This window comes from Chelonia mydas, chromosome 25 (genome assembly GCF_015237465.2).
Source record: "Chelonia mydas isolate rCheMyd1 chromosome 25, rCheMyd1.pri.v2, whole genome shotgun sequence".
Classification (NCBI taxonomy): Eukaryota; Metazoa; Chordata; order Testudines; family Cheloniidae; genus Chelonia; species Chelonia mydas.
Window position 1 is genome coordinate 8,955,996 of NC_057858.1, and position 22,507 is coordinate 8,978,502.

Below are 22,507 nucleotides of genomic sequence, written 5' to 3' on the forward strand. Positions count from 1 at the left end.
GCACCGACAGGCCAGCGTGCTCTTTACCTCGGAGAACGGTGAGCTTAGCATGGACGGTGATCTCCCCGTGAGCATTCTGGGCGACGCACTCGTAGACATTCTCGTCCCTGGGAGTCCGGAGGGGCTGGATCCTCAGGACAGCACCCGCGCTCTCGTCAAATTCAATGGTCTGAGACAGAAAGGGAGACAGAGGGATTGAGTACAAGGCCCGGGCCCTGGGCATGCTCTGTCTTGCCCACACAGGGGGCAGCCGCACACATCGATCCGGCTACAGCAGCTCCCCCTTCCTGCCCATCAGTTCTGCGTTTTCCCCTCAAGACCTGCCCCAATGCTCACGGAAGACAATGACAGCCTTTGCACTCGCTTCAACAGGCTCTGCATCAAGACCTGTGATTACAGGATTGAATCGCACCTGACCCCCCTGCCCGTTTCATTCAACAAAAGCTCCCCTGCTCAGCCGAAAGCCCTGGAACACCAGTGAAACGATGAGCCTTTGCAGGAGTATGGGGACGCGGAGACAGGAGCCGCAAAAACAGAATGAAATATTCGAGCCCCCTCTTTACCCCATCTGCCTGAAGAGCAGACGTCAGAATGTCCCTCCCAACCCACAGCCGGCTAGCAGGGTAGAGGTCCCATTGTGGGTCAAGGCTAAGGGTGTCAAAATATGACTACTGCCCTCTCCTTGCCCTGCCACACACTCTTATTTAGATATTACAAATAAATTGGGTCTGGCCAGGAATGCCAGTAACGCTCACCCTGGGCTGTGGTGAACCTTAAAAAAAAAAAAAACGGGCGGGGATAGGGGAGGTGTATTTAAAGAGTTGGCTGAGCTGGAGAAACGTCAGATTAAAAGGGCCAGTCCAGCTTGTGTTTCTTGGTGGAGAGGAAGAAGCAGCTTTATAATAGACACTTAAAAAGAAGCAACAAATGTGCCTAGTCTCCTCTCATTTTGCAAAAATCACACAGCTTAAGCCTCCCAGCTGTTAAAGGCTGAGAACTCACAACTCACAACTCCCCCACCCCCACACACACGCTTTTATTGACGCCTTAGGGAATTCATGTAACAAAGCTGCTTTATGTCTGCTTTGCTCTTTTTACTACTTACACACACACTCATGTCGACACGTCCATCAGCGATGTGACAACGACAGCATGTGTCGATGTACCTGAGCTAACTCTGATCTAGCTAGCTCCAGTAACAACAGCAGTGAAGCTGCAGGAGAATGGACTAGTTGCTCAAGTACATACCTAGGGTCCCAGGTGGGCTTGTAAAGACCACGCTGCGGCGGCTAGATCAAAGCTAGCTCAGGTATGTCTATACCTGCTGCAGTCACAACTCTGACTGCAGCCGCATGGACTCGCGTAGTTCCAGTCTGTCTCTTACCTCAAATCTCTGCGAGTTCACTTTCTTCCCCTTCTTGTTCCAGGTGACCCGGGGCTTGGGATCCCCCGTTGCTTGGCATACAAAAGAAGCCACACCTCCTGACACGCCAATTTGGTCCACTGGTTTTTTAATGAACTCAGGGGGACCTTTAAAAAAACAAACAAACAAAAAAACAGTAGACAAGCCCTTATAAGAAGCAGTCATAGTTAATAAAAACCCACCATTGCTTATACTATTACGGCTATCTAGCAGAGCTGGGGAGTTACCATGGAGCCTGTCAAGCACTAGTTTCCAAGGAGACACCTTTGTGGTGCTGCCCTGCCCTCAGTTTTACAAACGGGGCACCTGTTTCTTTGTTCTAAGTCTCTTTCTGGTGACTTAGAAGACAGAACTCAAATGTCCTGTGAAACTTTACAACAACCCATTGGTGTATCTTTATATGCAATGCTATAATTGGTGGGGGACACAGAGCCCCTGGAACAGGGGGAGCCCCTAGGAGGCATGGGAGAACAGGGGTGCACCCAGAGCCTCTGGCATAGGGGGAGAATGGAGGACATTGGCATGGGAGAAGGGGGACACAGAGGTGAAGAGAATCTAGGTGAGCATGGGCGAAAACGGGGGGGGGGGACAGGGGTTCACCCACATCACTTGGGCATGAGGGACACTGCTATGGAGGGAATGGGGAGCACACAGCGCCCTTGCCACAGAGTCAGAGAATGTAAGACAATGGTATGGGGGGGGACATGGCATGTGGCAGGAGAAATGGGGGGGACACACAGAGCCCCTGGCATCAGGGAGAGGATGGGGATGAGGTGCATTGAGTCCCTGAAAAAGAGAGGGATGGGAGGGTGGAGCTTGTGGGGGAACAGAGGGATGCAAGGAGCCCCTGGTATGTGCAACTTGCTTAGCCTACAGAAGCTAGGAAGTGTGTGACCCATTTTTGTGTGTGCGTGCGTGTATCTTTATACACACACACACACGTATCCCCGTACGTTGGAAAAGCGAGCTGACAACGTAGAGCAACAAACCAAATTCATCACCACTTGAAACAATCAAGTTGTCAAAACTCAGTGCACAGCCAGAGTTTGCGGACTGCTCCGGCAGCTTTCCCCCAAGAGACTCTGCAGGCTTTTAAACCCAAAACCAGGGGATCTGCACAGCTCAGAGAGGAATCCAAAAGCCCCTCAAACGCCTCTCACATCCAGCTACGCAGAGATGCAGGGATGCCCGATTAAAAAAAAAAACACTCACAGCTGTGGTTGGGTTTTATCCTTCCCTATTCAGTGACTCCCCTCCAAGCTTGACAGCCTACAAGAGCACCTCTGAAGGAAGAGGGAGAGGGGAAGACTGGGCAAACATTACAAGCAAGGAAAGAAAGAGTCAAGGGGCTTCTGGCGGGAGGAGGGCTAGACAAGGAGGAGTCTATCTAGAACAGCGGTTCTCAACCTATTAATCATTGTGGGCTGCAGTGTTACCTGGGCCGCAGGTTGAAAACCACAGCACCCCCTCATACACATCCTCCCCACACTGCCGTGCCCAGCGCCCCCAGCCCAGAGACCCCTCCACAGAGTGGAGCCAGGAATGGAGCGCCCAGGTGGCCTGTGGGGTTGGGCAGCAGGGACCCTGTTGCGTGGAGCTGGGCGCCAACCCTGACCCCTGCTGTGTGGGGCCAGGTGGCAGCCCCGATCCGGACCCTGGACCCTGCTGTAGGGGGCCGGGCAGCAACTCCGGCCCTGGACCGCACTGCCCTTTAGCACACAGCTGGGCCGCAGGTTGAGAACCACTGTTCTAGAAACTCCCAAAGAGGCCTTCCTTCCATGTCTGTTCCAGCTCTAACCTGCTCTGCCAGCACAGTTTCCTCTACTCTAGTTAGTTTAAAATTGACTGAAATATTTAAATCACAAGGCCACAGCTGTGTTCAAATAAAATCACTCAGATCATAAAGTTGCCGCCTGTTATTCTTGTGGAAGTAGACCACACGACTCAAATGTGCCTATTTATATGTACATATTCAGGGTCTACAAAGCAAGATGCAGACAGCCTACCAGAAAGAGCGCTTCAGAAGAGGGTGAATGGGAGCCCAGGAAATGTCCCCGGTGAATTGCAGTGATCTAATGTGAAGAGGAAGTGCCCTCTTCTCCTTCCCAGCTCCATCTCCTTGCTGGGCAACTGGTATATAAATAAAAGTGTGTGTGACGGAATCAAGTATTTGTTTCCATGCTGGAGGTAAACACAATTTGTTGGAGCTGTTTATGTCCTGCTGAATGTTGTGTGCACAAGCATTAGATTTATAAATATCTAAATCTATATTTAGAGAGGTCACAGAGTTGCTCTTGCACTTTTACAGCTCAAGGTTGTCAGAAAGTCCTGTTGGAAACTCCTGCATTCAAGAATTTGTCATTTGCTTGTAAAAATCTGCTCTGGGCTAAAACTTAAATGCACAGTCTCTGCCCTAGGCCTTCTCTCTCCCCAGTCCCTCTGCCTCCTGAGTTAACATCTGAAAAGTCCACACAGGTCAATTTCTGAGCTGTACCAGTGCAGCTGAAAAGGTCAAGGGCTTCTTAAAGACATCAAAGTTACACATTAGTCTTAGAATCAGATTCTTTATTAAAATTAAAAATCTAGCCTGTGACTAATCATCCATAATATCGACAATTATTGTAGAAGGCAAGGTGATCTAGTTATTAGAGCAAACTACTGGGAGCTAGGACTCTGGGGTTCTAATTCTGGCTCTGGGAGGGGAGTATGATCTAATGGTTACAGCAAGAGACTGAGAACCTGGACTTCTAGGCTGTATTTCTGGCTCCATCATCGACTCATTGTATGCTCATAAGCAAATCGCTTCATCTGTGGCTCAGTTACCCACATCTGTAATCGGGAACAATAGTTACCTGCCTTGCATGGCGGTTGTGCTGCTAAATTGCATATAAAGCATTCTCTACAACTGGAAAGAAAATAAATTCAAGAGGAGTTACTGTTTCTAAAACTCTGGGTCCCTCAGATCCAGCATCTGCCTCTAATCTCTGTTAACCACAGCACCCACGCTGATTCCCACACTGGTCACAAAGGTGCCACCCACCCCAATCCCAATGAAGCGCACGAAAGTGTTCTCCCCTTGTCATATGAAGTAGAAATGAGGTGGCTACAGAATTCCCACATGCTGCCCAAGAGAGTCAGAAAATCCAGGGGCTTTGGTGCAGAATTCAGATCCAGCCTGCACCCGAATATGCAAGGTCTTGGTTAGAATCCCTGATACATTCTGTAAATGACTCTGGGAACCTTCATAACACACAGGTGCTATAAGAAAGTAAAAAGATATTAGTACAGGCAACCAGAGGGTCTGTGTATTTCTTCTGAAAAACCAGGATTGTAGTTTCTTGATTTCTTTTTTTTTTTTTTGGTAGTCATTCTGAGACTCATTTTTCCAGACATCACTGTCACATTCGAGGAGGTTTTATACCATTTCACCAATCCTCCCAGGTGGTCACTGGTGAATAGATGGAAACACAAAAGCTATCCCCTCACTGACCTGGTTCTGGAAAGCCACAGTGAATCTTACCCACAGCCTGATGCTCCTTGGGGGCAAGGCATGAGGGATTTTATTTTTTCCTCCGTTTCCTGATTAAAAAACCCCAGCTCTTTCTGGGAGAGCCTGAATCAAACAGGAGGGGAAGATGCTTCGATTCAAAGAACCTTCCTATTAGGAGAGGCTGACTGTGGGGTTTGTTGCCGGAGAGATGAGGCTGCAAACACGCCTGCTGTGCACCTGCAATTTTTAAAAAAAATTTTTTTTGCACGGCTTAATGGAAAGCCCATCAACCTAAACAGAACCTTCCATTCCAACGAGGGCCCGCCCACCTCCTACTCACTTCCCAAAATGAACAGCCAGGGGCAACCAAAGCACTGGATGTTGACAGCAGACAGCAACAAAACCCTTTCTTTCCTGCTCTGATTGCGTTCAGGTGGAGGCAAGCAGCTTGCCTACTCCCCCTCTTTTGGAGCGGGATGCCATCCCTCTGACCTTGTCCCCACCCTGCCCCCAAGCATGTTCTGTTCTTACTCCTCGATTCAGGATCACTGCCTTGGCCAACAGCACCCAGACAAGGACATTCTTCCCATCACCAGCACGGTGACTCTCTGTCTAGCTTGACCTGCTCTAGTACTTGGTAGGTGGGCTCTTCAGGTCCCTGTTGAGAAGGGAGCTGACCCACATGCAGCATCACCATTTTTGAGCATGCGCTGGGGCCTTTAGGAAGAAACAGGTTTGGGATCGTCAGCTCATCTCCCAGGCACACGTGGGTTTAGGGGACATCTCACTGGAGAGGCATGATAAGATGTCACTTCTGGTGGCCTTACAGAGTTAAATGACTTGATGGTGGGAGCACCACCAACTTCTCTCTCCTTGCCCAGTTCTTTCACAAGGAACCTTAAAGGAAAAGATCTTAGCTCATCTTTTGCAAAACCCTTGCAAGAACAAGCCACCTCCTTATGACACATGCAAGCTAAGAGAATCTGGGGAACTCTGTATCAAAGAGGAACTGGGGGGAGGCTATCTAACCCTATAAATCCCAATACCCCACAGGAGGTGCTGTCATGGGGCACAGTAAGCGATGAATGGGGGAAGAGGACAGGCCAGGGCATGCTTGTCTGAAACATCAGAAACTGAAGAAAGAGTGAGAAAGATTGAAAACTCAGAGTTGGTTTAACAAGGCAGGCGGGATTAACATATCTGAACTGACAGCTGAAGGAACAGAATTCAGTTGCTAAATCACTCCACCAAAACTTGCCTTCCTCTTTCCTGTCAAAGCTGGTCCCCAGATGGACACAGCAGCCCTGCAGCTGAAATCTTCAAGGGGTAAAGAGGACAAGAGAAATATTTAGCCCAACAGTGCAGTCTTTTGTTTATAAATATAATGGATGCAGCATGTACTTCCTCCACATAGTCTCACCAACATATTACAGTCATGAGCTGGTTGTACATGAATCCAGGGTTGAGAGGGAAGGTTGGTTGCCTCCACTCTGCTGAGGCAGCAAACAAAAGTGCCAGATTGCGATGAGGGTTTTTGGGGATGTTAGCATCTATCCTGCTCGCTAGGAATTGGATGGGAACTACCAACTCTGTTCATAAAGGTCACCAAACAAACAGCCTTTGGTCACTACCAGCATAGGCTGGATCTGAACCAGTGACCTAGAGCTGAAAAGCCTTAAGTTACACACCTCGTACCGATCATTGTAGACAGTGCTATGTCAACACTAAACTGGGAGGAGTGGTAGATACACTGGAGGGTAGGGATAGGATACAGAGGGACCTAGACAAATTGGAGGATTGGGCCAAAAGAAATCTGATGAGGTTCAACAAGGACAAGTGCAGAGTCCTGCACTTAGGACAGAAAAATCCAATGCACCGCTACAGACTAGGGACCGAATGGCTTGGCAGCAGTTCTGCAGAAATGGACCTAGGGGTTACAGTGGATGAGAAGCTGGATATGAGTCAACAGTGTGCCCTTGTTGCCAAGACCAATGGCATTTTGGGATGTATAAGTAGGGGCATTGCCAGCAGATCGAGGGACGTGATCGTTCCCCTCTATTCGACATTGGTGAGGCCTCATCTGGAGTACTGTGTCCAGTTTTGGGCCCCACACTACAAGAAGGATGTGGAAAAATGGGAAAGAGTCCAGCGGAGGACAACAAAAATGATTAGGGGACTGGAACACATGACTTATGAGGAGAGGCTGAGGGAACTGGGGATGTTTAGTCTTCAGAAGAGAAGAATGAGGGGCGATTTGATAGCTGCTTTCAACTACCTGAAAGGGGGTTCCAAAGAGGATGGCTCTAGACTGTTCTCAGTGGTAGCAGATAACAGAACAAGAAGTAATGGTCTCAAGTTGCAGTGGGGGAGGTTTAGGTTGGATATTAGGAAAAACTTTTCCACTATGAGGGTGGTGAAACACTGGAATGCATTACCTAGGGAGGTGGTGGAATCTCCTTCCTTAGAAGTTTTTAAGGTCAGGCTTGACAAAACCCTGGCTGGGATGATTTAATTGGGGGTCGGTCCTGCTTTGAGCAGGGGGTTGGACTAGATGACCTCCTGAGGTCCCTTCCAACTCTGATATTCTATGATTCTATGACAAGAGAGCTTAAACGGGAGAAGCTCTTCAACGGGAGAGCTTCAACATAGCTGCCACCTGTCGTGGACGTGGATTAACTGAGCTGACGGGAGAAGCTCTCCCATCAGCGGAGTAGCATCTTCACTAAAATGCTACTGTAGCACGCCTTTTTAAACGTCAACCTAGACTGATTCTCTAAGAAAATCATGCCAACCTTCCAGATCAATTCTTTGAAATACTCCTGCTGACCTAGGCTAAAACTCCCTTAGTGCTGGATTATTTAGGAAGAAGACAGTTTGGGAGATGTATAGACGCGTCAGGAGATAGAAAACAATGGCGTTCTCTCTCTCTCTCTCCTATCTACGCCACACGACCAACATTTCACACCCTCCAGACCAGAACCTGCCCTACGCTGAGGATGTTTGAGCGTTCAGCCCCACTCCCCATGGAAATAGGACTGGCCAGAAGCTGAGGAGCCCAAGCTTTAAGGGGACCTCCCTCTCAATGGAGAATGGAAGGGAAAGAAACAAATCCCCACTCCACCACCACCTCTTCTATGGCCAAAGGACAGGAGGTAGAGGAAACCCATGCTCTGATTTTATCCCCACCCTGGAGCGAACTATGCCCCCAAACCATTATGGATGCCTTGTATGTAGAGCCCTCTTTAAGGCGGGGGGACACATGGGACCTGATGCTCTTCTCTGATAGTCGCCCGTCCCCCTTTCCTTCTCCTGGCAGAGAGTCCCCTTCACCCACCCAGCCCCCGGGTGCCGGCTGAGAACTGTCTCAAGGGCAGAGCCCAAGGAAAAAGCTGGAGCGGTCAGGAAAACAGAAGCAAAAGGAAGGTCTGGACTGCTCCGTCGCTATAGTAACCGGCCCACGTCTCTTCTCTTTACACAGGCCTGGCTTATTTCCTCTCCTCCTCAGGTGCAAAGCGGGAGGAGTGCGAATCTTTCCAGTGCCACTGAGGGGAGGACGGCGCCTCACCCTGCTGCCAGCTCCCCGCTCCTGGGGAAAACCCCTGACGGCATCAAGGCAGATTCCCCAGGCAGGCCCCTTGGCTGGCAAACTCGCTCCCCACATGCTGCTCCATCTTTCCGCTTACCCAGCTCCTCAGGGTGCCTTCCCTTCTGGCTCACTGCCCTGGTACTGGGCTGGCGAGGAGAGGCAACGAGGCTGGCGAGGAAGGGGGTAGTGCAACCAACCGCTCTAAGATGGTTACCAGCAGGGAGATCTGGCCATGCTCTGTCTGAGCCTAACAAGGGACTTTTCAAAACGCCCAACTCCCTGTTGTTGCTGTTTACTGTCCCCATGGTTTTCTTATCTCTCCTCTAGCCCTGAGGTGAGGTGGGCAGCTTCGGCTGGCTGACTGTAGGCTGGAGAATTCATCTTTGCATCCAGCGTCAGCTCCCTCCATGCCCCTCCACCTCCAGGAAAATGCCACAACAATGGACAACAAGTCAAGACAAACAATTTATTCTTTCAGCCAGCCCCGGGGGCAGAGAGCAACATGAGCCTGGCTGAAAGGGGCCCCTCGCCCACAGCAGCAAAAAAAAAAATCAATGGAGACAAAAGAAAGCGAGTTACAAAACGTATATTTAAAAAGGTTTTGCTTCCACTTTCCAAGGCCCCCAGTCTCTGCAGTCAGCATTGTGATGGAGGCCTACGCTCCAATCGTGCTGACCCAAGGAGCCTGCATGTGGGGACACCACATTTCAACTCCTACACATGCAGGTGAAAGAACACTCAGTTATCCCCCAGCATGAAGAACTGAGAGAGAGAGAGAGAGAGAGAGAGAGAGAGAAACTAGACTGCACCTGAGACAGCCCAGGAAGAAAGCAAGAGCACAGGAAGAAACAGACATTCAGTCCGAGCAGCTAAGGCATAACCAATTGATCAAAAAAGTCTCCCCTCAATTGAGGTCCTTAAAATAATGGGGGGGGGAGAGGGGCACCCTCACAGACCCCGCTTCTCTGAGCATTTTGCAATGGGTCAGCTGTGCCAGCAAACCATTTGGATATTTCCTTCTCCATTTTCTTGTATCGGTTGCCATACAAAGTACATCTCCACTAGAAAAATGGGTCAAGGTGAGGTCGGAGTGTGTTAGCAAACTCCTATCTTCTTCCTCCCGTGGAGACATTGAGCGGGACAAGGTGTACACTGGACTTCGTTCTCGTACGCCTCAACCAGCTCCAGGGGGGTAGCAGGTGCTGGAACGCTAGGGAAAAGGTGCTGTAGAAGCCCGGTTTTGCGGGTAAGGGCCTGGACAGACTTGGGAAACCTGGATTCATTTCCTGGCTCTGTCACAGTCTCTCTCTGTGCTTCAGTTCCCAACTGTAAAATGGAAATAATAATCCTTCATTTCTCCCACCCATTGTCTGCCTTGCCTGTTAGACTCTAAGCTCTTTGTGAGCGAGAGTTCCTGCCTCAATTAGTGTGCACAGTACCCAGCACAAGGGGGGTCCCAACCTTGGCTAGGCCCTCACGCACAATCATGATGCAAAGAATAACGAATAATAGTCAACTACAGTCCCTAGAGCCAGGAATGCAGGGACTCTCACCAAGGTCAAACAACTTCACAAAAACAGAAGGAAGTTCTGGCATCTCCCACCATGGCTTGTAATTCTAACGGGAGCATCTCCCTTGACAAGCTGGTACTCTCTCACTGCAGGCGTGATAAGGAAGGAGCCAGGCTGAACCAGGAAGAGTTCACTCCAGACAGCAGAGGAGTAAAAACATGCTCCTTTCCCTTTGTTCTTTTTGGGCTGAAACTTTCTGCTGATTTAGTGAAACACTCTCTCCATTTTCACAGCTGCCAACAGTTTTATGATTAGAAAAGGAGCTTCGCAGCCCCCCCAGTAACTAGATCGCCGTGCGGCAGCTTTAATCTCCACTTTTCACATCTCTCTCTGAGTTTGTAATCCAGGTGCCACTAAATATTGCATGGATGTTTGCTGACTTAGGCAACGGCACCCACACCCACAGCCTTTTTGGGTGTGTGTGCTAGATACATACACCCAGGGTTTGAAGGAGAAAGGGCAGAGACAGAGCTGAAGTGCTAGGGCAGAGTGACAGGGAGGGTAATGGATGGTGGGAGTGGGAAAGAGAAGAGAACTATATGGGAAGGTAGACAGGAGTTGGGTAAAAACAAAGAGAGAAAGGAGAGCTAGAGAGGTAAAGGGTGAGGATAGAGGATGACAAAGAAAAACGGGACTAGTGGGGGAGAGACCAATAGGGAGAATTTAAAGGGACCAGGTAAGGGACCTGCATATGGACAGCAAAGGAAGAGCAGAGAAAGAGAGCAGACAAAGGAGGGAAGCTAAGGAGAGGTTAACTCAGGAGAGAAGAGCAGATTTAAGACAGATGGAGAGTGGGGGAAAGAGAGACTGTGACGTTCAAAAGGGAGACTGTTCAAAGCACCAGCGTAAGGGAGCCTAGGTTGGGGTGGAGACAAGAAAGCTGTATCCATAATGTACATTTCTCTACATCAGAGAAATGAGAACCACAGACTGGAGCAAGACTGGTGCAGGGGGGTGTCTCTATGGAGATGCTCAATGAGACTGAAAACACCCCTCAGAATGCTCCTGCTGAGACTTGTGTTGCCTCGAAATCCACAGTTTTAGTGACAGATCCTTTATTTTCTCAGGTCCGCTTCTCGGTGCCTCGCAAATAAAATTAAAATGAGAGCTTTCTGACAGAACAAACGAACAGGGAGTGAATTATATTCCATTTCCCCGTCAATACCTTCTCCCCAACCTAGTCGTCTTATCATCATAAAAAGTCCATTAGCAGTAATTGGGGAAGCAGCGGGATGCGGGGCCGCTATGTGAAACACAAGCAGGCTCGCTCACCAACTGGCCTTTTCTGGGAAGGCAGACAGGATAATTACAGGCTGCAGGCAGAGATTTCCTCTGACTGCCATTGCTTCTTGGCTCCCTTCAGGGAGATGGGACTGGCAGGGTGAGAGAGAGAGCGAGCAGAGACATTTTGTTAGAGGTAACCTCTTTCCCTTGCTATCTACTGGCACTGGTCCAACAAGCCCAGCCCTCCTGGGCCGGTTAATGACTTTGGCTCACGCAGCCGCTGGCCTGTCCTTCCACAGGGAAATGTGTCATTTGAAGAGCTCCCTTCTCCCCCCCGCAAGCCTCCGTTCCCCACAGGTTGAACCACAGATGATGATGACAGCAGCGGGTCAGAGGAAGGGGGTTTTGCTCCCATACACAAAGCATGAGAGGAAGGAGGAAAAGACAGGCCAGTCAATAAATGTTTCTTGCCCCACCATGCCATGTGCTAGCCACTGCTGAGTCACCACAGGATCTGGCTACTGTCAGCCATGTCCATCCTCCCTCCTGTGCTGTTCGCCCTGACCCCTCGTAGCAGGACAGGCATTGCACCACGAGTTTACCTAGCACACTTTCGGGGGCTGTAATACATATATTGCAGGGGTGGGCAAACTTTTTAGCCTGAGGCCCAGATCAGGGTGTGAAACTGTATGGAGGGCTGGGTAGGGAAGGCTGTGCCCCCCAAACAGCCTGGGCCCCGCTCCCTATCCGACCCCTCCCACTTCCCGCCCCCTGACTGCCCCCCTCAGAAACCCTGACCCATCCAACACCCCCTGTTCCTTGTCCCCTGACCACTGCCTCCCGGGACCCCCACCTCGTATCTAACCCCCCCTGCTCCCTGTCTCCCCTGACCCCTATCCACACCCCCACCCCCTGACAGGCCTCCCAGGACCCCACCCCCTATGCAATCCCCCTGTTCCCCCCCCCCAACCTCTGCCCTATCCAACCGCTCCCTGTCCCCTGATTGCCCCCTTGGACCTCTTGCCCCATATCAGACTCCCCGGCCCTGGCCCCCTTACCATGCCCCTCAGAGCAGCATGTTTGGAGCCCTGCTGCCTGGCCGGAGCCAGAAGCGCTGCCCTGCATGAGCGCGCAGTCCCACTGCCCATGTGGCGGCGTGGCTGCGGGGGAAGGGGAACAGCAGGGGAGGGGCTGGGGGAGAGCCTCCCCGGCCAGGAACTCAGGGGCCAGGCAGGACGGTCCCACGGGCTGGATGTGGCCCGCGGGCCATAGTTTGCCCATCTCTGATGTACTGCCACTGGGATAATCTTTGTAAGGCACTCAGACCTGATACTTCAGAAGTGGAAAGATGGGCCCGTGGTTAAAGCACTGGACTGAGGACTCAGGAAAACTGAGTTCAGTTCCTTGCTCTGCCCCAGACTTTGGTAAGTCGGTGCCTCAGTTTACCCATCTGCAAAATGGGGACACTAATCTTTCCTTGTTGTCTATTTAGAGAGCAAGCTTTTGGGGAAAGGGGCCATTGTACAGCACCTAGCACAGTGGCCTCAGTCACGGCCAATCTGTACTACTGCCATGAAAATATTTATATTGGTATGGTATAAAAAGGCTTAGACTGGATACATTTATGGGCCTGGAAGGGGTTCAACCTTCCTCTGAACCATCAAGTATCAGGCACCGACAGAGGCAGCGTCCCAGCCTTGGGGAGCTGATGCTCAAATCCAGTACGGCCATTGGGCCTACAGATTATTATTTAGGTGGCATGGCTGGGCTCACAGGGATACAGTTTTCATAACAACAAACACTCAGCACTCGTATAACTTTATATCTACAGATCTCAGTGGGGTTAACAGGACAGGGGATGTATCGTTATCCCATGCTACAGCCAGGAAAGATAATGCACAGGGAGGGCACTGGCCCAAGGTCACACAGCAGGTTGGTAAGGAAACCCTGATGCCCTGCTCATGCCAGTGTAAATCCAGTGCAACTCTATTTTATGCTGGTGTAAAACTGGTGTAAGGGGAAAATAGGTCCCATGTCTCCAGATTCCTGATGTGGTCCTCTACTCACCTGGACGACACTGCCTCCCCTTGTCCTCCCTCCCTAACAAAACATGATCCCTTCCAGGAGGTCACCTTACAATCTAAATGGACAATACAGATTGGACCCAAATAAACTGGGCTAGCCAGGGAAAATGGGCTAGTGACAGCATTTTTAATGACACGGATTAATGCTGATGGGACTGTACTTTAAGGCTGTGACAGGGAGGTGGGGCACCTGACCCACGCTGATAAGAGGGGGAGTTCCAGGCATTGGGGGCAGTGTGGAAGAAAGCACCAATGGTTGAGGAGGAGGAGAGGGGCATGACAAATATGGAGCGAATGGGGAGAAGCGGTGTCTAACAGATAGAGCAACAGGAGTCAGATGACCTGGGTTTTAGTCTAGACTAGTCAGGTGACCTTGGCTAAGTCACTTCTCCTTGCTGTGCCTCAGTTTCTCCTCCCACCCTCTGTTTTGTCTATTTTGATTGAGAGCTCTTCAGGGACCAGGACCGTCTCTTCCCTATGCTCATGTACAGCGCCTAGCACACTGGAGTCCCAGCCTCAGTTGGGGCCTCTACATGCTACAGTAAATACGAATAAATAAATAAAGCTACAAGAGCAAAGGAGTTGGAGCTGAAGATGGCGGCTCCCCGGGCAGTTGCCTCGCTCGTGCTCTCCTCACTCTGCTCTTGAGGAGATTTGGAGACAGGCAGCCAGGAAGCACCTTCTGGTGCCCAGCAGTCGAAGTGGCTAAGCAATGCTGTCATTTAAGATGTCAGCCCTGGAGCCAAGTGCCGAAGGGAGCATGGGAGCACATGCTGCCGGAGTGGCGTGGCAGCCCAGGGCCCCATGGTGTGCAAGCGCTTTCAATCAGCTGTAACAACATCACATCCGATATTTGTCCACCAGCCCGGTAACAAGGCGTAACGAGCCAGAGCAGAGGAACAGCTAGGCACCAAAGGAGCTATCTGGCCACCTAATGATGCCTCTTTGTCCATCACCGTCACAATTACTCTAGTGGGCCGTTTGTAATTGAATCCAACTGGCTTATGGATTTCAGTGGCAGCCTTAAGGTGGGAAGCTCTCCTCCCCCATCCCTGCCCTAGCTTCCTCCAGGGCCAACTTGTTCAAACAGCTTCCACTTAGCCTTGGCTGCCTAGAAAGGTTCAATCTGCCCACAAGCCAGGGAAGGTGCGATCAGAAAGGACCTAGCCCTTTGGTCAGCATCTGCTGCTCTGTTTGAGTCACTGAAAGAACAGGAGTCTACACAAGACACCAGAGCACAAAACCCATCTCCTGTGGGACAAGCCTGAACGCTTAACAAGAGAGGATTCCAGACCCCGCCATAGGGTCCATGCCATCCTAATATAGCCCAGCCAAAGTCCCAAGCACTGGAAAGTGACAGTGTAGTCAGCTTTGCGGTGCTACCAGATTTTCTCGTCCTTCCGCACAGGAAACACAGCGTTGAAAGAATACGACCAGACAGGCCCGTTCTGATCAGTCACTTAATGATAACATGCAAATTTTTGTAAATGTAGAAGCCTGGCTACCTTCCACTCCCCGCCCATCCCATCCCGAAGTGGCTTGCTTCAGAGTGGTAGGCGAATGATCCCAATTAGATTAGATGGATAACTGTGTCTGGGGACCCTCTGGGATGAAAGAGACACTGGATAAATGCAAGATTATTTCTTATAACTCCATTCTTTCACTCCTGTAAATAAAGCTATCTGAGCTCCCCTAGGAAAAAGGGTCTCCATTCTCTTATTTCCAATTCCCTCCCACACAACCATACAGTTCCAACACACCTGCGTGCCTGTTACAACCCCACAAAACTAAGCAGCATTTCTTCGGTTGCAGACAGGCAAGAAATTTCACCACCACCTCGCTACCCAGGGAGAAAGCCAGGGATAAGGCATAGGATCCTGGGTCTGCTCCCAAGTCTGTTGAATCACTGCCCTATCACCTCAGACAAGTCACTCAGGTCAGCATTTTCCATTGATTTTTGAGGTACCTCCATTTTAGATACCCAAACTTTGAGACAACGGATCTGGATGGTCTTTAGTCAGCTTCAACCAGAGTTGTGGGAGCAGCTTCGCATGCATGACAATCTGACTTAAGCTGCTTCTGGCTGGGAACATGAAAATGGAAACACCCAGAGTCAGTCAGTGCTTTAAGAATGTGGGCCTGCGATGGAGCATTCACTGTGGCCACACACGTCAGGGAAGGGTTAATATGGGCCTGAGAGATGAATTAAGCTGGCTGCTCGTGCGTGGAGGCTGGACAGGCCTAACTCGAAGCAAAGCCCAGCTGGGGAAGAGCAGGGCCTATGGCCAGAGAGGGCTGGATGAGCCCAGCTGGAAGAGGAGACAGGCTACTCCAGTGGCCTGACTGGAATCAGGGCCCCTGAGGAGCTGTAGCCTGTCTGAACCCCTGAATGAGGGGAGGAATGTGCCAGCCCCTGGGCTATGAGCTTGATCAAGGCCCAGGAGCCTGTGATTAGACAGGAGGGCAGCCTAGAGCAGCCTGCAACAAGGTGGCTGAATATTATCGAGCTGTTCAGGCCCAATGGGGCCAGTGTATTGTGTCAAGCTACCAGCTGAGCACAGTCGGGCTCAAGGTTTGGTTTCATTTACATTTGTTTTGGGCTTTGCCCAGAAGAGGCAGGCCTCTGCAAAGTGGTCTGGCCAGAGGGCCAGGACACCCCTATGGCCAGAGCTGGCCAAGAGACAGAGGCAGCTTGGTCAACAGAAGCATTCTTCTGCCAACCTAGCTGCGTCTACACCTGGGATTAGGTTGGCATAGCTACGGCCCTCCGGGGTGGGAATTTTTCACATCCCCGAGAGCTGTAGCTAGGGCAACCTAAAGGTTGAGTGTAGACCAGGCCTATCTCCCACCTGCAGTCCTCTGGTGTTCAGACTTTTACTACCTGCTTGTGCACAACGGAGGAAAAGGAAGTATCCAGATAACAGCGCTGGCAGGGAGATGGGAAATAGGAAGTCAGCCTCAGGACAATTACAGGCTAAATGCACCATTGAGGTCCAGTGGTTAAGTTCATGCTAAACGTAAGAGGAAAAACTAGAGGGCTTTCTCCTGATCAAGTAACCTAATGTGGAGGAGAAAATCTTCGCCATGCATGTTCAGGCTCACTTTCCTGTCTAGTCACAACACGGAGGAAACTGATGTACTGTCTCTCAATCCAGAGAGAAGCAGCACCAAATTAGCCCAGAACTCCTGTCCTCCCCAGGGTGGAGACTGGGGAAGAGGAGGTTCTCTCATTGCAGGGCAGGTTTCCATAAAGGATCTAAACCTGCCAAGAGCCGGAGGCTCTGTGTCCTGGTGGAGGGTTAATAACTCCTCTCCAGAGATCTGGAGTAAAGTGTGTCTTTCGTTCATCTGAAGAAGTGTATACTGGAATTAAAGAGTCATGTATCTGATGCTGTGAGATACGACCATCCTCAGCTCCCACTCAGGTCAGTGAAAGTTGAAGGTACCAGACACCTCATAGTTTGGTACTCACTGGCTGGGGGCGAGGGCTGGTCTCAAGGTGCCCTTTAATAGGTGGAAAACCATAAGAACAGGACAATATATGCCTTTAAAAAATTCCAGGCACACCTATCAAAGGCCAGGCTGAGTATTTGGATGTGTCCACACTCTTAACCGAAAGCAAAGACTAATTTGTAAATAAAGTTATAAATTAGAAGGGGTGCGGAGGGGAGACAGTCAAATTAATTTGATTTTCTTGATTAAAAACCGCCAACCACATTTCACAACCCCTCCAAACCTCCCCACTTCAGAGGTTGTAAGGGGGGCGGGGGGGGGAGAGGGGGAAACGTTTTCATTAATTATGCAGAAAATGCAAAAACGATCAGCATCTTCTGGACGAGTTTAAAACGAGGAGAAAACCCTTTCAGAATGGGGAGAAATTACTCCCCAAGGCAGCTGAAATTTCTCTTGCAACTTCAAAGGACAATAAATTATTCAAATCGCTCACACCATTCCTCTCTCGCGCTCTCTCCCCCCTTCTTGATTTTATGCTCCTGAATCAATTAAAGGTTTGGAGGACGTTGGAGAAACTTTCTAGAACAATAAACTAGTTGGTGGGGGAGGGGGGGAAGATTTTTTAGTTTGGTTTAAATACAAGCTTTTCTTTTCCCCTTGGCCCCTGAAAGAAAATGTCAGACCTGGCACCAGCCTCACCCCGCCCATTGAATCTCTGACACTTTCTCATCAACAATAGCAGGATGAGTCTTGCTAAACTCCACTTGGGAAGAGATCAACCCATATTCTCCATCCCAACCATCCAAATAATTCATTGCAGCGTCACCTTTTGCAGGAATACCTGCAACTCTAACAGCACCCCGTAGCACTTTCTCCCAGGAAGAATAAGACGTAGATTAGTTGCGATCTTTGCTCCAGCCCTGGAGCACCCACGGAGTCAGCGCCTACGAGGCCTTGCCCCAAAGAACTTGCAGTCCACACTTACAAGACAAATGTTAGGAGGAGAAAAAGCAGCACAGGGAGATTAAATGACTTGCCTGAAGACACACAGCAGATCAGCGGCAGAGCTCCTCACTCCCACCCCAGTGCCCTATCCATCAGCCCACATAGCCTGCCCATGGGGATTGTTCCACCATTCCCTGCAGCACCTCCAGCTGGCAGAGGTGAAGAGTACCACTCCCACTTCATTACATGCTGGAAGAGTTTAACCAGCACTTAAATTTGTAATGAAAGAGCTGCCAGGGCTCCAGCAATTTTTTTTTTAACTTCATTAACTGACGTGGCAAGCCCAGAGGTGCCAGGCCAACGAACTGCCAAGCCTAGAGGTGTCGGGGATCAGCCCTAGCACGAATTAAGCACTAAGTTTAACAATGCAATCACGCAGCCCAGAATTTGGAGCCAGCACATCAGTCAGATAGATGATGGATTCTGTGGTTGGTTGGGTTTTTTTAATCTGTGCCTGTGTCCAAATGTGAACAATCCAAAAAGTTCAAGGCAGCGGTCCATGCAAAGAAGATAGGATGGCTTCCTCCAAGGTGGGAACTGGGACACTGTTACCAAGGGATGCACTGATTAGAGTGCAGGGAAGGAGTCTTGCCCAGCGGGTACAGTGAATAAAAATGGCCTGTAAGACAGGAAATCAGAAGTGCAGAGAGCTCTGGTCTGGGCAGATGCATCAGGGAATGCGTTTCCTGCTCCTCTGGCAGGACAAGAGATACCAAATCAGGGCTGGTCTGGTGGCCCTGCATGATGCCTGGCTTTGGCATCTAGGGTCTGACTCTTGTGCTCTCCCAGCCAGCAAGGGGCAGAGACGTCTTTGCAGATATACAGCAATGACTGCTCCCGTCCATATAGGGTTGGCCCCCAAAGAAGGTCCTATTCAGCCAGAAGGAAAATAAGATTCTCACAACTCCAGCCAACACATGCAGGATCTTGCTGGGATAAAGGTCCATCAAAAGCAAGGTGTAAAGGGACACTAATGGCTTATGGGTGAATGGGATAACATGACATGGGGAAAGAGCCCCAGTTTTTTCATGAGCACATGGCGAAGACGTGGGTCTAGACGCCCAGATACACTCACATAATGTGCTGCATGAAGACTGGAACAGAGACAGTAAGTAACATGCACATCATTTCAATACAACTCACTGGTTGATCCAGACTCTGGAACCCAGCAAATGGCTGCTCCTTTCCCACCCTACAATCAAAAGTCAAAACCTTAGAGCGGGTACATTCAACCTCTGTTCTTTTCAGGGCCTTGGTATAGGATACAGGAAGGCAGCTCCATAGACATGACTTGGCCCCAGCTCCACTGTCTCCAAACATCCAAGCCAGCCAATGACAGATGTTCCCCCGAGGGGAGGAGTGGGGCATTTCTCACACAGGCGCTCTCTTGGAAGATTCCAAACCCCAACTGGAACGATCCCCAAAGCAGTGAGAAGGAGCCATCCTGCTCCAGCCAGGTAACAGCCATGCGATAAAGTGCACAGCTTGCATCAAGCGATTCTGGGCCACATCACTCCAAAGCCAGAAGTAGGAAGTGGAGATGCCAGAAGCAATCGGTGTCTTTATAAGGAGCAACTTTCAGACCAGATCCTTGGCTCTGGGAGACAGAGGCTGGAGTCTTCTCAGCAAGTCACAAGAGGCAAGTTAAGGAAATCAGGGCACGTAAGTTTTTAAGGGTTCAGTACCCTACAGTCCATCTAAAATTCAAATCCTGAGATACTGACACTTATGCAGCCAAACAGCTGCTTTAGAGGACATGGTCTTCAGAGTCAAGTTTCATAAGGCTAGGTCAGCCCTTGCATGGGGAACCACTAGGAAAACCCAGGGTGAGGCAGTAAATGGTACAAGTGACTCAGTGGTGGAGTCGAGGGTGCTTTCCTCTGAGTCAGTACGGATTCCAAAGCAGCACTAGGGGGTGCTGTGCTGCTGGGAGTGTTGGGAGTGCTAGTCATCCCACCCACCTCCCCAAATCTGTGCTGTACATAATGCCCCAGAACCGGACTAGGAGATGCTGTTTTAAGAACAAGCGGAGCAGTTGGTCATTACAAAAATCCACTGCACTTTTTCCATATATTCCTGCCAGGGTCCTGGTCAAGCTGCAATTTAAATCATTCCATTCCTCGTGCCTAAAAAAGGGGCCAAGAAGTTTGATTTATGTTAAACGTCAAATAGACTATTAGGACGGGAGGAGCTTGGTAGGATTTGTCGATGTTTTTATCATGCCTGTGCCTAGATCACTGGCCGGATGCACTTAAAATAAATAAAATATTCCCTTGGTAGTTTCAATGAGGTAAGTGATTCTTCTGAGCACGATTGCTGGGATTCAGCTCAGAAGCGGCTGTAATTTTAACGGGAGATAAATAAATCCCTATGTATAAGTCTGCAGAGTCAACACTCTAGTTTGTAAAGCCCCTCAGGAGCCTGTTGGATGAAAGGCGAAAGCAACAGCATGGGACCATCTCGTCTGCTGAGTGGGCTTTTTCCGAAGCACCCACATGATTTAGGAGCGCAAGAGAAACCCAGGGATCCTAACTCTCAGATGCCCCCAACCTCCTTCCAGCCACCATTTTCTCCCCGTTGTCAATCCCACACTGGAGAGCTGGATTATTCCTAGTGATCCAACTACACCCAAAAGCAAGAATCTATGGTAGGAGGCCAGCTGTTCCAATGATGGATGCCTCGCTCCTGCAGAAACCCAAAGGAGGGTGTCTAACGACCCCTGGCTGCGGCAATCCCAACGCGCCTTAGTCTGGCAGGTGGCTGCAGCTGCCTGGGTGCAGGTGATGATCTTTCCCACCGCAGAGGCTTTCCAAAGATTATTTATTTCTTCTCTTGTTCTGATTGAAAAGTTGGCATTTTCAATTTGATTTCAATAATAAATAATAACAATAGTAATAATAATAGAAAAACCAAGTGACATCACTCGATCCATATAGACAAGGTTTAATTTAATCAGGCACTGAAGCAAGGTGACACACAGGCTTAATTCGGCATCCTTGAGTGGGAAGATGTCTGGTCCACAGCCCTTGGCAACGGCAGACTGAAGAGCAGCTGAGAGACAGGACAGGGAGGGGGCTCAGAAGGAACAAGGGTGAGCAAGTTGTCTCCCACCTATGGAGGAGCATGGCAGACGGTAAAGTAAGCAGGTGCGTGAGGGGAGCACAGCTCCCCGCTTCGCTGCGCTAGAAGCAGATGGGAGCTCTCCTCCTCTCCTTGGCTTGGGTAAGCAGCACTCCCTCCCACACAGGCCCCACGGCATTGGTCAGTGCAATCAGGGCTCCTCTTCCTCTCTCAATCCATTTGAGACAGTGCTGGCAGAGGGCGTGAGGAGCGGCTGCGGACAGACGCTCCCCACCAGTTAGCAATCCAACCACTATCGTCCCCCAAGCATTCTCCCTGCTGGGCATCCCTCTCGCAAGATCGGCTGCTCCCTAAACACGCACCAGGGAGAGATGCAGGCAATAGTTCTCCAGTTCAGCCTCTTGATTTCTGCAGGAGGATTCCCCCATGCAGTACTTTACGCTCGCAGGACACAAATGCATCCAGGAGCCCTTTTGGGGCCGACGTAAATTCCATCACATCACAGTGTCAGTGCGCCAGCATGAGTTGCTCCCAGCGTGCATGTATTTGAAGAGAGGACAGCAGACTCCCAACACATCCTCTGCTCTCTGAGAAAGATCCATGTAGAGCGGGGTCCATCTTAAAAAGGTCCATAGAGGCCCAAGATGGAGAGCAGCACCTCCTTCTGGTTTCACTACAGCTGCCATCTTGGCCAACCCCAAGGATTGAACCAAAGACCTCCAGAGCTAAAAGCACAAACTGCTACAGCTTAAACCAAAGAGCCAGGTTACGGCTGCAACTCCAGAACCGATTCACATCCTCTGTGGACTGGGCACAAAAGGAGATATATGGACACACACTGACCGGTGGGTTACACTGACACGGTGTGTCAAGGTTCCTTCCCCACTCTGAACTCTAGGGTACAGATGTGGGGACCTGCATGAAAACCCCCTAAGCTTATTTTTACCAGCTTAGGTTAAAATTTCCCTAAGGTACAAACTATTTTACCTTTTGCCCCTGGACTTTATTGCTGCCATCACCAAGCGTGTAACAAATATATAACAGGGAAAGAGCCCGCTTGGAAACATCTTTCCCCCCCAAAATCCTCCCAAACCCTACACCCCTTTCCTGGGGAAGGCTTGATAAAAATCCTCACCAATTTGCATAGGTGAACACAGACCCAAACCCTTGGATCTTAAGAACAATGAAAAAGCAATCAGGTTCTTAAAAGATGAATTTTAATTGAAGAAAAAGTAAAAGAATCACCTCTGTAAAATCGGGATGGTAAATACCTTACAGGGTAATCAGATTCAAAACATAGAGAATCCCTCTAGGCAAAACCTTTAGTTACAAAAAGACACAAAAACAGGAATATACATTCCATTCAGCACAACTTATTTTATCAGCCATTTAAACAAAACAGAATCTAACGCATATTTAACTAGATTGCTTATTAACCCTTTACAGGAGTTCCGACCTGCATTCCTGCTCTGGTCCCAGCAAAAGCAACACACAGACAGAGAGAACCTTTGTTTCTCCCCCCCTCCAGCTTTGAAAGTATCTTGTCTCCTCATTGGTCATTTCAGTCAGGTGCCAGCGAGGTTATCTTAG

The 22,507-nt window shown here is 49.9% G+C and overlaps 1 protein-coding gene across 31 annotated transcripts in view; it reads right to left on the reverse strand.

Annotated features, from left to right (window-relative positions):
- Positions 1-22,507, reverse strand: part of PTPRS (protein tyrosine phosphatase receptor type S) — a 243,923-nt gene that overhangs the window by 103,232 nt on the left and 118,184 nt on the right. For all 31 annotated transcript variants that reach the window (XM_043535967.1, XM_037885516.2, XM_037885504.2 and 28 more), the window contains exons 3-4: positions 1,385-1,530; positions 28-169 (exon numbers count right to left, since the gene is read on the reverse strand). In XM_043535967.1, coding sequence (XP_043391902.1) covers positions 28-169; positions 1,385-1,530 — 288 coding nt within the window. The remainder of the gene's footprint in view (positions 1-27; positions 170-1,384; positions 1,531-22,507) is intronic.